The sequence below is a fragment of the Tarenaya hassleriana genome, unplaced genomic scaffold, assembly GCF_000463585.1.
Source record: "Tarenaya hassleriana unplaced genomic scaffold, ASM46358v1 Cleome23, whole genome shotgun sequence".
NCBI lineage: Eukaryota > Viridiplantae > Streptophyta > Magnoliopsida > Brassicales > Cleomaceae > Tarenaya > Tarenaya hassleriana.
Window position 1 is genome coordinate 1,856,029 of NW_010965625.1, and position 14,575 is coordinate 1,870,603.

Consider the following 14,575-nt stretch of genomic DNA (forward strand, 5'->3'; position numbering starts at 1 on the left):
CGTTCGGTTGGAAAATTAAAAAGGAAAAAAATGATTTCAAACCTTTATTTTATTGCAGAAATATTTTACCACCGAAATATTTTCTGGACGGTTAATTTCTTAAATTACTCGAAACCTATTTTAATATGAATAAATATTAACAATATTTGATTTAAAATAACAAAATTGATCAAATAATAATAATAATAATAATATATTCAATTCAAAATTTAAATAAAATGTAATTTTTTACAAAATATAAATTCGAGTTTGATTGGGGTGATAATTTATTAAGAATTGTCACTAGTCCTAATCAAATAATTTTATAAATCATCTTAGTTCTATATATCCAAAATTTCAATTCTATATCTTTACAGATTTTATAAATCACCTTTGACTCTTTCAATCCTCAATTATATTTATATAGGTTAGAATTTCAAATTTTATGAATTTAAAATTCATTTAAACTAAAATCGGGTAACCCAATCCAAATTAAAAACACGTTGATATCATTTTGCGGACTAATCCAACACTTGTCCCGAGGGAATCAAATCAATGTAAAAAATCTATATATATTAATAAAGAAGTTTAAAGGCATATGGTGAGGACACCTCATCATCCACATCATCATCTATGTGGCATTTATTTTAATTTTTATTTGTCATTCTAAATCTCATTAACTACATATAAATTTATTGTATACAATTCTATATATTTAAGTCTTAGTTTTATTTATATTTTTGAATTTTATTTGATGAATATAATGCTAACAGTAAATCGTGAGTTTTTTATAAACAATAAATCATGTGGTTATTCTCAAACTAGAATTGAAGCAAATTACAAATCAGTTAAATAACAATTGAAATATGTTTATTTACAAATTCGCTTTTATTTTAGACAACTTTTATTTGTGTTTATTTAAAAATTCGCTTTTATTTTAGACAACTTTTATTTATTATTTTCCACAGTTTACAAAATTATTGTATAAAAAATATATTTAAATGATACATACACTAATAAAAAAGATTTGTTTTCATATCATATGTTAATAGCGATGCCATTTAATGCTATTGACTTAAGAATATAAAATAAAAACTATAATTAAATAATAGTCTTTTTAATGCATTTAAAACTGCCAAGTAAATGATGATATTCAATATGTGAGCTATCTCATACGTTGGGAGAGGTTACAACCCCACTAAGCCCACTTCTGTCAGAAGATGTAACATTTGACAGGGAGAATCAAACGTTAATGATTTAAAAGTTTAAAACGGTCATATTGCGAAATTATTTAATGCTAATGGTTTAAAAGCACCGCATAAAATATCAACAATATAATTAAATACCAAATTTTATGATCATTGAAAAAGGTTTAAAAGGTTAGGGCCATGAGACGCTTCATTTTATACAATAAATTTAACGTTCATATAATTAATTATATTTTTTATTATTTAGAAATAAATAATCAGCTTAAATGTTACCCACGTTGCTTTGGGAAAATTGGATTTACCTAAACATTCGTTTTGAAAAAGTTTTCTCATAGAATCCTATTGCTCTCTTTTTTTTTTCCTGGATACATAATGTATTTTTAATCTTTCCTAATGTTGAGTTTTTCATATTTGAAGCATTTCTTTTTCTCTACAATTATTAGAATTTGTTGAAAATTGCAATCAATTTTATTTTTTTGAAAATGGCGCATCTGTCTTTAGGCTCCATTTCTCATACTTGATATTCACCATTACAGAGATGATAACCGTTGGTCATTTGGTTCAAGTCTTTGGTTCAAAGTATGAGTTACTCCGGAGGTTACAGAAAGAAGTTATCATATCAGTTTTTTGTGACGATTTTGGTGGTTTATTAACCATTAGTTTGTATATAAAAACAAATGTAGGCTCGCATTTCTGGTATGTTTTCTAATTTGTAGAAGTATGATGTTTTTTCCTTATTCAATGTACATTTTGTTTTTTAATTAGAAAAAAATCTCTCGTACAAATACTTTCTATTTTTTTTAGTTGTAAGTTAAGTTAACCAGAAAAGAGCGAAGAAATAAAAAAAATATAAAACGTAATTTTTATTGAGTACGGAGTAATTTTGTTTTTATAGAAAGGGATATAAGGAAATTTGACACAAGCACATTAGCAGATCTTGTATATGCTATATAGTTCATAAAACATGGCATGTTTGAATAAATTATTATTTATATGTGCACAAATCTTAGTTCAAGTTATTAGATGATATATCATATATAATATGTATGTGTATATAATAAGTGCATATATATATATATATATATATCTAATTCATAATAGTTTCGACAATTTGATTGTGAAAATGTTTTGTTTAGACAATTTGATCGTGAAAATAGTTCCGGTGGCGCCTTCCATCATCTATTTCCTCAATCTCCATGGCTATGTTCTCATCAATCGTCTCTACCACGATAGCGGTGGATGAGATTTCTTCAATTTTTTTATTTCCACTCGGTTAATTTATATGCTTGAATCATTATTTTGTTTTAATTGTGGTTGTCATGTATTTCTCCTCTAAGTGCTACTGTTTAGGGTTTTGTTTTGTACAAATGTGTTTTTAATTGTTAAGATTATGAGCTTCAGCTTCTTGATTTGATTGTACGGAAAACATATATGTTGGAAAGTTTCTTTCCGATCGAATTGTATTGCTCCCACGGTGGTTTTTGGCAAGAAAATTGACCAATTCTTGCTGATTGTCGGCCCATTTCCTATAAACCCATATATATATATATATATTTTTCAATCGTTGGATTCTTTTAAGGCTTTATAATGGTTTAGCTTACTTAAGTTTTATATAGGAACACAATGGACAGGAGAGGAGCATAGGATGTTCTTATTGGCTTTATAGAAGCTAGGAAAAGGCGATTGGCATGGTATTTCCAGAAACTATGTGACTACAAGGACGCCGATACAGGTTGCGAGCCATGCTCGGAAATACTTCATGAGACAGTCCAATGTGTCTCGCCGTAAATAACGTTCAAGTCTATTTGATATAGTTCCAGGTTCGGTTAGTAGTACATAACTTTTATCTTCTCTAAAGAAAAAAAAACCTGGTTTGAGTGGTTCTATTTGCATATTCTAATAATGGTGGATGTATTTGGAGTTCTTTTTTGTTTGGAAAAAATAGAAAAAAAAAGAATAGAAAATAAGAACATTAGACGATGGATATAAACATTGACCATAAGTCACTGAAATGACATCATCAATAAATCACTGCAATTTTCTAAACTTAAAGTCAAAACAGTTTAGAAAATTTCAAAGGAATAGTATGTGAGTTATTCCCTCTTATGTTCATTGCTATACGCAGTAGTCATTTCTGAAGATTCAGATTTCTTCTTCCTTTTTGTCCCTTTGTCAACTTCGATTGGCGTCCTTGGACAAAAAAACTGCGAAAAAGGATTTTTAAAAACTGTAATTGTGGAGAAATATTGATTAATAACGATTCCCCAAAACTGTTAACGATTCATTTTAAAATATAATTAATAACGATTCATTGTTAGTTGTTTTTACCACCAATTGTGAGTTTTGATCCAAAAAAATAGAAGACCTCGAATTTCATCAAATCACAACAGAACAAAACAAATCCTTAAAAAATAAAATTGATATATTTTCCTTTGTAATAAAAATATTTGGTCATAATAGAATGAACAAATTAAATTTACGAGTCGTGTCATTAATCATGTAGCTACTAAAATGGTTGTGGAGGTAAAACCATCAATGAAGAACTGTATGAAGAAGATGATGATGCCAATCACGGAGCTACTAAAATGCTGGAAGAGGCGAAAGATCAGATGAGGCATATATCTGTGAATGTGAACAATGCGACGAGTTGCTAGAATATTATATATATGTATAATATTTGTATGGATGTATATATATGTATATATTTCTATTTTAAATTTTTTTATTTGCATGTATATATTTGTATATGTATAAATGTATTTTTTATTTTTTATTTTAATTTTAAATTTGTGTATAGGTATGTATATATGTATACATGATTATATGGATGTATGTGTGTATATATATATATGTACATATACATGTAAATATATATGTATATAGATGTATTTGTGTGTATATATATATACATATTATGTATTTGTGTATACATGCATGTATATGTATATGTTGTATGTATACATGTTTATATGGATTTATATACAGATATATGTATAGAAATATTACTAATTAAAAACAAACAGTTTTGATTTTATATTCTAATTTTTTTATGTATGTATTTTTAAAATTTTATTTTAAAATTTTAATTTATATATATGTATATATTTACGTATATATATTTATGTGTATACATGTGTAATGTATTTGTGTGTGTATATATATATGTGTGTGGGAATATATGTGTATGTGTATATAAATATACCTAATTATATGGATGTATATATATATGTGTACATATACATATAAATATATATGTATATACAGATGTATTTGTAGATATATAGATATATATGTATGTATATATATATTCATATGTATTTACGTATATATGTATGTCTATATATATACATATTTGTATGTGTGTATATACACATGTTTATATGGATTTATACATAGATATATATAAATATTATTAATTAAAAATAAATAGTTTGATTTTATGTTCTCATTTAATTTTTATTTTATTTTTAAAATTTATATTTATATATTTTCATTTATACAAGAATGATCTATTACATCTACTCTCTAAGTTAATAAAAATAATGATTTTAAAACTAAAAAAAATCAAAGTAAATTATTTTGATACAAAAACAATATTGATTTAGAAAACTAAGTAAAAAGAAAACTAAATATATATATATATATATATATATATATGCCTATATACATGTATGCATGTATATATTTATATATATATGCATACGTGTGTATATGTGTATATATAACGATGTATTTATGTGTATATATAAGTATGTATATATGTATTTATGTACATCTATGAATATATATATTGTTATACGAATATATTTATGTGTGTATATATACATGTTTAAATGGATTTTTATGTATGTATATATATAAGCATATACATGTATATATTTTTTCTATTTTTTCATTTTATATGTATATGTATGTATGTGTGTTTGTATTTGTAAAAGTGTATATACAAATATTATAAAAATATACATATATACATGGTTATATAGATGTGTATATATATGTATATATACATGTAAATATATATGTATATATACATGTAAATATATATGTATATATATATGATAATATATATGTATATAGATGTATTTATGTCTATATATATGTATGTACATATATTTATATGTATTTGTATATATATGTATGTCTAGATTTACATATGTTTATATGAATTTATATGTAGATATATGTGTAGAAATATTATTAATTAAAAATAAATAGTTGGGACTTTATATTCTCATTTAAATTTTATGTATGTTTTTTAATATTTTATTTCTTATTTTTAATTTATATATCTACATATATGTATTAATGTATTTGTATGTGTATATATGTGAACATGATTATATGGATATATATGTATATATATATATATGTATATAGATGTATTTCTGTATATATATATTTGTATATATACATATTTATACGGATTTATATGTAGATATATATATATATACACACTAATTAAATATGAATAGTTTTGATTTTATATTCTCATTTGTTTTTTATTTTATTTTTAAAATTCATACTTATATATATCTCCATTGTTATAAGAATGATCTATCATATCTAATATGTAAATCTATATATATAAATAATTGAATTTGAAGAGATTTAATGATGACAAATCACCATATCATCATCTATGTGATATTTATTTTAAAATTTTATTTATCATTTAAAAATATATTAAATTAATGAGTAAATGTACATAAATAATATATTAATACATTTATACCAATAAATTCTACAAAAATATAATAAATAAGAAAATTTCCATGCATGTATAACTAAATAGTTGGTACTTTATATTCTCATTTAAATTTTATATATGTTTTTTATATTTTATTTCTTATTTTTAATTTATGTATATCTATATATATGTATATGAATGTATTTGTATGTGTATATATGTAAACATGATTATATGGATATATATATATATATATATGTATATAGATATATTTCTGTATATATATATATATATATATTTGTATATATACTTACAGATTTATTTTGCAAGGAACTGATTAAAATATTATATATATTGAATTTTAAGAGATTTCATGACGACAAATCACCGTATCATCATCTATGTTATATTTATTTTAAAATTTTATTTATAATTTAAAAATATATTAAATTAATGAATAAATGTATATAAATAATATATTAATACATTTATATCAATAAATTCTACAAAAATATAATAAATAAGAAAATTTTCATGCATGTATAACTAAATATCATCAAATATATATTTAATTATTTTTAAAATAAATCACAACTATAATAATTAATAATATCATTTGAAAAATAAAAACACAATTTCGTATTACGAGTTGCATCACATGTACGACTAAAATAAAAAGACAATTCTAAAAATACATGAGAATTTAAAATTTTTCTTTTTCAGAGTCAGTGGAAGAAAACATTCATATATACATATATGATACATTATTCCAATTATAATTATACATAGACGAGTGGTAGTGATTATTACAAACCATAAGAGTCTACCACTGATATAATACAAAACCGTTTTTTCCAAAAACATAAGAGTATCATAAGTCCGTAATTATACATGGTTGGTTCGTGATAAACTGCCTAAGTCTCGGATGTCTGATCCACGGTTAATGCTGCTCTCGACCTGAAACATTGCGTAACAACGTTCTAAACTAATTGTTTGTAGGAAAAATCGATCTTCTAGGTGAGTGATATGTAGACTCTTAGGTCTCCTTTTCCGTGGTAGAAATATATTTCTAATTGTCTGATCGATATACATAGCAAGTAGACTGCAATCTAAGTAATCAAATTGAAGAAGGTAATTCTGTGTCAGGATTTTTATAGATTGTATTTTGGAGCCAATGACTTTAGGCTGAGAAATCGTCCGAAAGGTTCAATCCGTTGAACTTGACATTATATCGTATTGTTATATCTACATTGGAAAAAGAGATATATATGTGTCTCTCCGGCTTAGTCATAAATCACGTATTTACCCTCCATTCAGAAGATCCAAAGAGTAAATAATCTTTGACTGGTAAACGCTGAATAATACCTATCAATTATATATACATGTGAATATATATATATTTATATATATTTGTACATATATTATATTATATTTTTAAATTTAGATTTTTCAACCGACAATAATAATATGTTAAATTTTACACATAATAATGACATGTAATTGAATATTTTAAATTATTCACATTGTTAGAATGAATATAGGTTTTAGCGTCATACTCAAATATACTCAAATCTATATAAAATATGAATCTTGATCCATTAAAAAAAGGGAAAATTCTAAAAAAAATACTGAACTTTTTATTTTTGACAAAAAAACACTGAACTTTATTTTTTATCAAATAAATATTAAACTTTTTAAACGAATCTAAAAAAACATTGAACTTCTTAAATGATCCAAAAAATACATGAACTTTTTGCGGTTCTAAAAAAACACTGAACTTTTTTAGTGATACAAAAAAATACATGAACTTTTTTCGATTGTAAAAAAAAACTAAGTAAAATAATCTGACGTGTTTGCACCTCATTGTGCCACGTCAGTCATTTTGTTTATTTTGATAATCGTAGAAGAGTTAAGTGTTTATTTTGTCAAACTAAAAAAGCTTAATGTTTATTTGATAAAATAAAAATTCAGTGTTTTTTTAATTTGTCAAAATTTGAAAGTTGAATATTTAATTAGTTGTTTTCTTAGTGAGAGCAGAGCCATTTTAGTGGGCGTGCAAGAAGAACCACCGCACAATGTGTTCAATTTGTGAGAGCTCCATTTTAAAAATATTAATTTTTATTTTAATAATTATTAAAGTTTTATTAAAGGAAATATGTTATAAATTATAAAATGAGTAAATTTAATTAACTTTGTTTACCATCGTTGTTATTGTTGTGATCAATAAAAAAACTTCCATAACAAATATATAATTTAATTAATCTTCAAATAAAAGATAACTATTATATTTAATAATATCCTTTTAACTTTTACCTTATAATTAAACTAAATTTTTATATAGAATGAATAAAATAAATACATATAAGAATATCTGACATATCATTGATATTGATTTTTATATCAATATATTTTAAAACTATAATCAAAATATAACAAAGAATAACCCGCGCAACGCGCGGGTACTCATCTAGTATTATTAAAAAATTAAAATTTCAAATAGATCAGATAAAATCCAAATGACAGCTGTTAAAATCATAGCTAATAATAATAATAATAATATACTAATATTTATACCAAATTAGTGGAATTCTTGCATCATGTGATTAAGACTACAAGTGAAGGTGTGTTTCTTTTGTCTGGTTTTAATTTATAAATAAACATCCATTTTCGTCGTAGAGATTTGTCTTCACAATCACTTTTTATCACCTCTTTTTTTTTGTTGAATGTGCTTTGTATTCCTTCTCAAAAAAAAATTATGTAGAAAATAAATCAACTTATGATCGGTAATTAGAGAAGACTAAAGAAAATAAATAAATGATTTTAAAAAGTTATGGTGTGCTTTACCAAAAAAAGTTATGTTATGATTATTTCAATTATTTATAATTTAGAATTTTATTTTAGATATTTTATCGTAAAAAAAGCAGATTATAAAATCGGAAAATTTATTTCACATTTTTTTAGTATTTCAACAAATTTCTTCAATGTTTTTAACCTCTATTCATTAAAATTATTGTACATATGAATGTGTAGTTTTCGTAGATAGAATGATTGGTTTTGATCGAATAACAAATGAAAGTGACTATTTATATAATTTTGATAAATTCTAAAATTATATGTCCAGAAGAAGGACAATTTTTTTCTTCTAAAATTAATATATCTGTAAATAAATTATAAAATAAATAAGAAAAAAATAGAGTAAAAAATAAAAAATTATATTACATCTTTTAATTTATGGATCTAAGAATTAATATTTCATTTATTTTCTAAACAAATAATAGAACCATAAAAAATGAACATAAATGCATTTAAAAAAAATTAGTATATTTTAAACGATTTTTTTTTTATCCAATTTGGCTCAAGAATTTTGATACCAATATATATATACATACATATGTACATATATGTGTGTTCAAATTATATTAGAAATATAAAAAATACTTCAATTAGTAAAGCAATATGAAAAAAATAATAATTAATAATAGATTAGAGTATGGATCCTGAAATGTATAATTTGAAGAAAAAAACCCAGATCGAGATAAATATGGGTCACGGTTTGCATAAATATTTGGCACGACGAAGATAAAAAGATGATGGAATATGAAAATGTATTTGTAGAATAAGCTATGCCCTTTTGATACCATATTAAAATTTTGAAATTAAAAGAGATTTAGAGAAGAAATATTGGGAAATTGATATTGGGTCATGTTGGTTTAGATTTAGTATGCATAATATGTGTATATTGAACAAAATTAACGTTGTTTTCTCTTGGAATTTTGGTTATATTTGATTTACTTATCGCTGTGTTGATTTTTTATATAAAAATGATGTACATTGATGGATTTGTTTTCTATTTTATATAAAAAAATATATATTTATTCGAATTTTATATAGAATATCTGTTATATCAGATTTTGTTAAAATATATTATGGATTCCATTTTTCATTAAAAAGTCGTTTTTTATTGGAGTTCTTATAGTTACATATATTTCAAATTTGTCTACTTTATTATATAGTGGGATGAAAATAAATAATAATACCTAACGATGAGGCTGCCAAGTCACGTATCATTTATAGTTTCAGGAATCCTAGGACCCCGCCCTTCATTTGTTATCCATGTGAAGTCATGTCACCGTATCCTTTAATGGTTTAGAGGCATCACAAATATGTTTTCATAGTCTCTCACGTTACGTTAGCCTCCCTTACCCTACACATTAATTAGGGGTTTTTTTTTTTTGCAATGGCGAGAGCCACAATCCTTCTACGCCAAGTAATAGCATGCAAACCATGTAAAACAGGTAAACCATCTAAATATTGATAGATTCGCTAGAGAATAGAATCAAATTCATGAACTCTTTAAAGAATTATAAATTCTTTTACCGCTACATCAGGTTCCGAAGGCACTAGGATTCATCTTTTGTTAGATTATTTTCGAATTCATCTTTTTTTATTATAATAAAATTACATCGATTTAATTTTATATTGAATTTTAATTCTGTCAAGAAATGTGGAGTAATCACTGAGTTTTTAATTCAACATAAAAACAACGTGTATATACACACAAGGGATTCATACATCTGTAGGAAATATTTGTATATATGTATATATATGGACATATCTTCAGAGAATTACATTGTCTTTTGTCCACCTAAAATTATATTTTATGTTTGGATTTTATATTTTCTCCTTTTTTATTATAATAAAACTATATCCATTCAATTTTATTTTGAGTTTTAATTCGATTTTAAGGTTTTCAAAACCGTATTTTTGTTAACAAAAACATTCGTTCTATAAAGATCGTATTTATTAGATTTTCCTATTTAATTAATTTAGTTTATTTTTTTTTATAAATTATAACAATAGATTTTAAATCGTATTTTTTTTAAATGTAGTTACACGTTATTGATTCCTTCTTATTTATCCGATTTGAAATAATCACGAAAACACCAAAATTTCTTTAGAAAATTCAAAAGACTGGCCGAATGTTGTAGTTGTGAATTGTGATGGTAGAGTGTGGTTGGGGTGACACATGCGTCATGTTTACGCAATTTAATTGCGTTATCTCTTTTAAAATAATGTAATTGGACCGAAATAAATAACGGTGAATTTTCGAATTAAAAAAGAATATATTTTAAAAAATAATAATTTTTCCAAACTTATAATCCAAAACAAACAAATGGAAAATACATCCGAATCAACATCTCAGTATTTCAGAGAGAAACATTTGTCCGTACGCACGCACGTGCGCATGCATGCATGGATCCAACACGATCACTCTTCAAGTTTTTCAAGAAATACAATGATCTGACTTTGATTTGTACATTTTACCCATAATCATATTTTTTTCCCCCAATTTTTTTAATGTTTATTAAAAAAAATCGTGATAGATACGTAAAAAAAATAGAGAAATAAGTCAAATGAATTCTTTAATAATGTTAGAAAAACCAGATGAATAACAACAATAACATCGCCTCATTCTCATTCTCAATTTCATTTAGGATCGGCCGAGATGAATTACTTCAAAAAAAATTAGATGATTTTCATTTCTAAAAAAATTGGCGATTTTTTTTTTCTAAAAGTAGAAAAAAAATTGTTAATTTCGATTATAAATCTGGCTATCTAAATTGCCAATTTGGTGACCATACTCTTTTTCTTAGTTCCTCTGTTAAATCTCACCGCGAGGCAAGAAAAACAAAACAAAACAAAACAAAATACAATGAAAAGATCACATTTAGGCGTTTTGGCCGCAAGTTGCGAAAACGCAAGGGCGTTTCAACCGCACGTTTCGCTGATCGCTGCACTGATTTCTCGCCCCTATCAGCGTTTTCTGCAACAAAGGTTCAAGTTCAAAGATCTCATTACATGACAGATTTCCGCAGATGGATGAACTCTACAGCCAGACAATATGAACGGCTTAGGACAGGACAGGAAAATCAGAAAGACACATGAAGACAAACTAAACTGTGTATAATCTTGTTGTTGATCCATCTAACAATGGTACCAAGAACTTGAGAAAAAGTCTAATGATCATTGCAGAGATCAATGTTCTAAAAACCGGCCCTACTCGGTATTCTAAGCAGTAGCCTCTGGCGAAATTTCAACCTCTAACCATCTAAATTTCATCCTTCTCGGCAAATCTACGAGGTATAAAAGGAGTAGAGATTAACTCAGATGGTCGGAATCAGGAAACTAGGCAGCCTAACCCGCAGAGGCTACAGACGGGCACAAGGTCTTTGGAGCTACTAATATTTATCCAAAAATCGTATCTTTAGAGCAATATTAAGATCGACTAGGCAAGCAAGCAGATAGAAGGGAGAAAAGGAAAGGGTAATACTTCCAAATTCTCGGCCATGAAAATCTTGAAGGGAAAATATTCCAGAAACAATCAAGACAACATAAAAATGATTTAACAGAGAGATGAAGATAAACATGCTTTTGCTTTTCCACAAAAAAATCAGCAGAGGAAACTATATAGGGTTTGATGCACCTAGACAATGCTGATTTTATCTCATATATATATATATATACACACACACATATATACAGGAGAAAGCCATAAAGGTAGATCGTGCATACCTCTTCCTGAGCCTTTTCAAAATTGTGAATTGCTGAGGAATGTCACCACACATCTCGTGCTCTGGAACAACTTGTCTATTTTCTGCCACACCGAGCACTGAATTTCTAGAAGTTTCCTTGCTTTCTCCTGTAATTTCGGATGGCACCTTATGGTTTCACCGTGGATCTGTCCACAAAAGAGATGTAATGTTGATTGGTTGGAAATTCCAAAAATAAACCCAATCTCTCAAACTAAGAAATGTGAAAGGGAAATTTCTGCAGAAGCAAACAATATCCCCCGTCATGGGAAGTTAAGTTCACTACCTTCAAGAATAATCTTACAACTGCCTGCATAAACTCGAAATCATTTCTGCTGTGAATCTCCTCGATGAAGTAATCAAGAAGCTGTTCAATTGATATAAACTCGGGTTTTTTAACGAGTTCTTCTTCAGCTTCTTCATTTATAATCTCAAGCAACCGAAGCTCCATGTCAAGAGCTGATGGGGATAAACCCTTAATGTATTCAGTGAAAGCTGAAACTGCACAAACACATTCCAAATAGAACATTAGTAATCTAACTACATTTTGCAGAAAGTACAGATGGAAAAAAGATTACACACTTACAGCTCTTTGTGCCCGATGATGACTGAAGAAGATCCGAGAATCGAGATGTCAATGCATCAATCTTTTTTATACCCTCATTATTCTTTTCTTGCTTCTCACCATCAGCTGATTCATCTGTCTTAAATACAATTTCTCCGGAAACTGAAGGAATAGAGGGCAAGAAGAAAGGAGTTTTTTCAGGTTTCTTTGGAGGCTCTAGCGGTTTGTTGCGGGCCTGTAACAGCATTTGAACCAAAGTTTTCAGAAGGTTGAACAAATTATGGAGCAAGATAAAAAACAAAGATGAGGAAACGTGAAAAGGGAGAACAAGCACCTTTATTATATCCAAATTGATCAAACTCTGCCACTGGCTTTTTGGCAATAGAGATAGAGTAACAAGTTCTGGGATCTGCTGATGGGCAATCGGGAAACTGATAGCTTGTTTCTCCTCCGAGTGTTCTGAGACATTTTTCTTAGTATCATCAGCTTCTGAGGATCCCAATGCAGAGACAGATGGCAATTTAACCTTTACAACATCTTTCCCACTGGCATACGAATCAACATTTGGAGCCCCGGAGAACATTGATCGATTAACCCTGATGAATCAACGGGAGAGTAAACACGGTAAAAAATTTATAAGAGAGATTGGTAACTTTCTATATCACGTGATTCTTACCACAAGTAGACGCCGTTCTGATCAGCATGGGTTGTTGCCAAAATGTCCATATTTGGTGATAAGGACAATGCTGTTATTGGCACATCGACATGAATTCCATCTATCTGTTTGGCTAATACGACATCCCATATTCTAAGGCTACCATCCATGCTAGATGACATGAGCCATTTTCCATCCTCACTAAAGCACAGATCAGTTATACGGTCCGTATGGCCTCTAAATTCACGAACCATCTTTAGCGCCACAACATCATACAAACGGATAACAAAATCATCTGTTACAGCAGCCAAAAGCCCTACCAGAGTGATATAGAATAAAACAAAGTCAAAGTCAGAGGAGCTTTACAGAAGAGAAGGCTAGAAACAGAGGAAGGAAAAAAGCACATGCAAATACAAGAATGTATACAAGCTATGGAAGAAGTAAGGATTCATTAGACAACGCACCATTTACACGGTGGTAGACAATTTTAACCAACGAGCAACCAATATCCCAACGGGACCTTAGCTCCCGCCTTTTGAAATCCCAAACCTGTATTTTACAAAAGAAATCGTGAACATTGTTTGATTTGCTATGCTCAGAATGATAGTTTCTCTCCTAGACAAAAGTAGCTGCTAGAGTTTATGTAAAGAGGCAAACACATTTGTAATTGATTTCATAAAAAAGGAACAATATAAAGATATTTCTATACAATTACAAAGAAAAGAGAGACTCCAGACCTTTATGTCCCCATGATATCCTGCACTAATCATTATTGTGTTTGTAGAGTCGCAAGCAACTCCAACAACTTCTCCGTCATGGGAGCATTTTCTTTGTCTAGAGGTGTCTATGTAACTACCTCGGCTGATTCCGGATTGAAGGTTGAACCGC

General features: G+C 27.1%; 1 protein-coding gene across 1 annotated transcript in view; it reads right to left on the minus strand.

Annotated features, from left to right (window-relative positions):
- Window positions 1-11,453: 11,453 nt before the first annotated feature.
- LOC104815310 (U3 small nucleolar RNA-associated protein 21 homolog) overlaps window positions 11,454-14,575 on the minus strand; it is an 8,367-nt gene continuing 5,245 nt past the window's right edge. Inside the window, exons 13-20 of the mRNA XM_010543657.1 lie at window positions 14,425-14,571; window positions 14,152-14,236; window positions 13,709-14,003; window positions 13,367-13,628; window positions 13,054-13,267; window positions 12,754-12,968; window positions 12,451-12,616; window positions 11,454-11,701 (exon numbers count right to left, since the gene is read on the minus strand). Of these exons, the coding sequence (XP_010541959.1) occupies window positions 12,467-12,616; window positions 12,754-12,968; window positions 13,054-13,267; window positions 13,367-13,628; window positions 13,709-14,003; window positions 14,152-14,236; window positions 14,425-14,571 (1,368 nt within the window). The 3' untranslated portion in view covers window positions 11,454-11,701; window positions 12,451-12,466. The remainder of the gene's footprint in view (window positions 11,702-12,450; window positions 12,617-12,753; window positions 12,969-13,053; window positions 13,268-13,366; window positions 13,629-13,708; window positions 14,004-14,151; window positions 14,237-14,424; window positions 14,572-14,575) is intronic.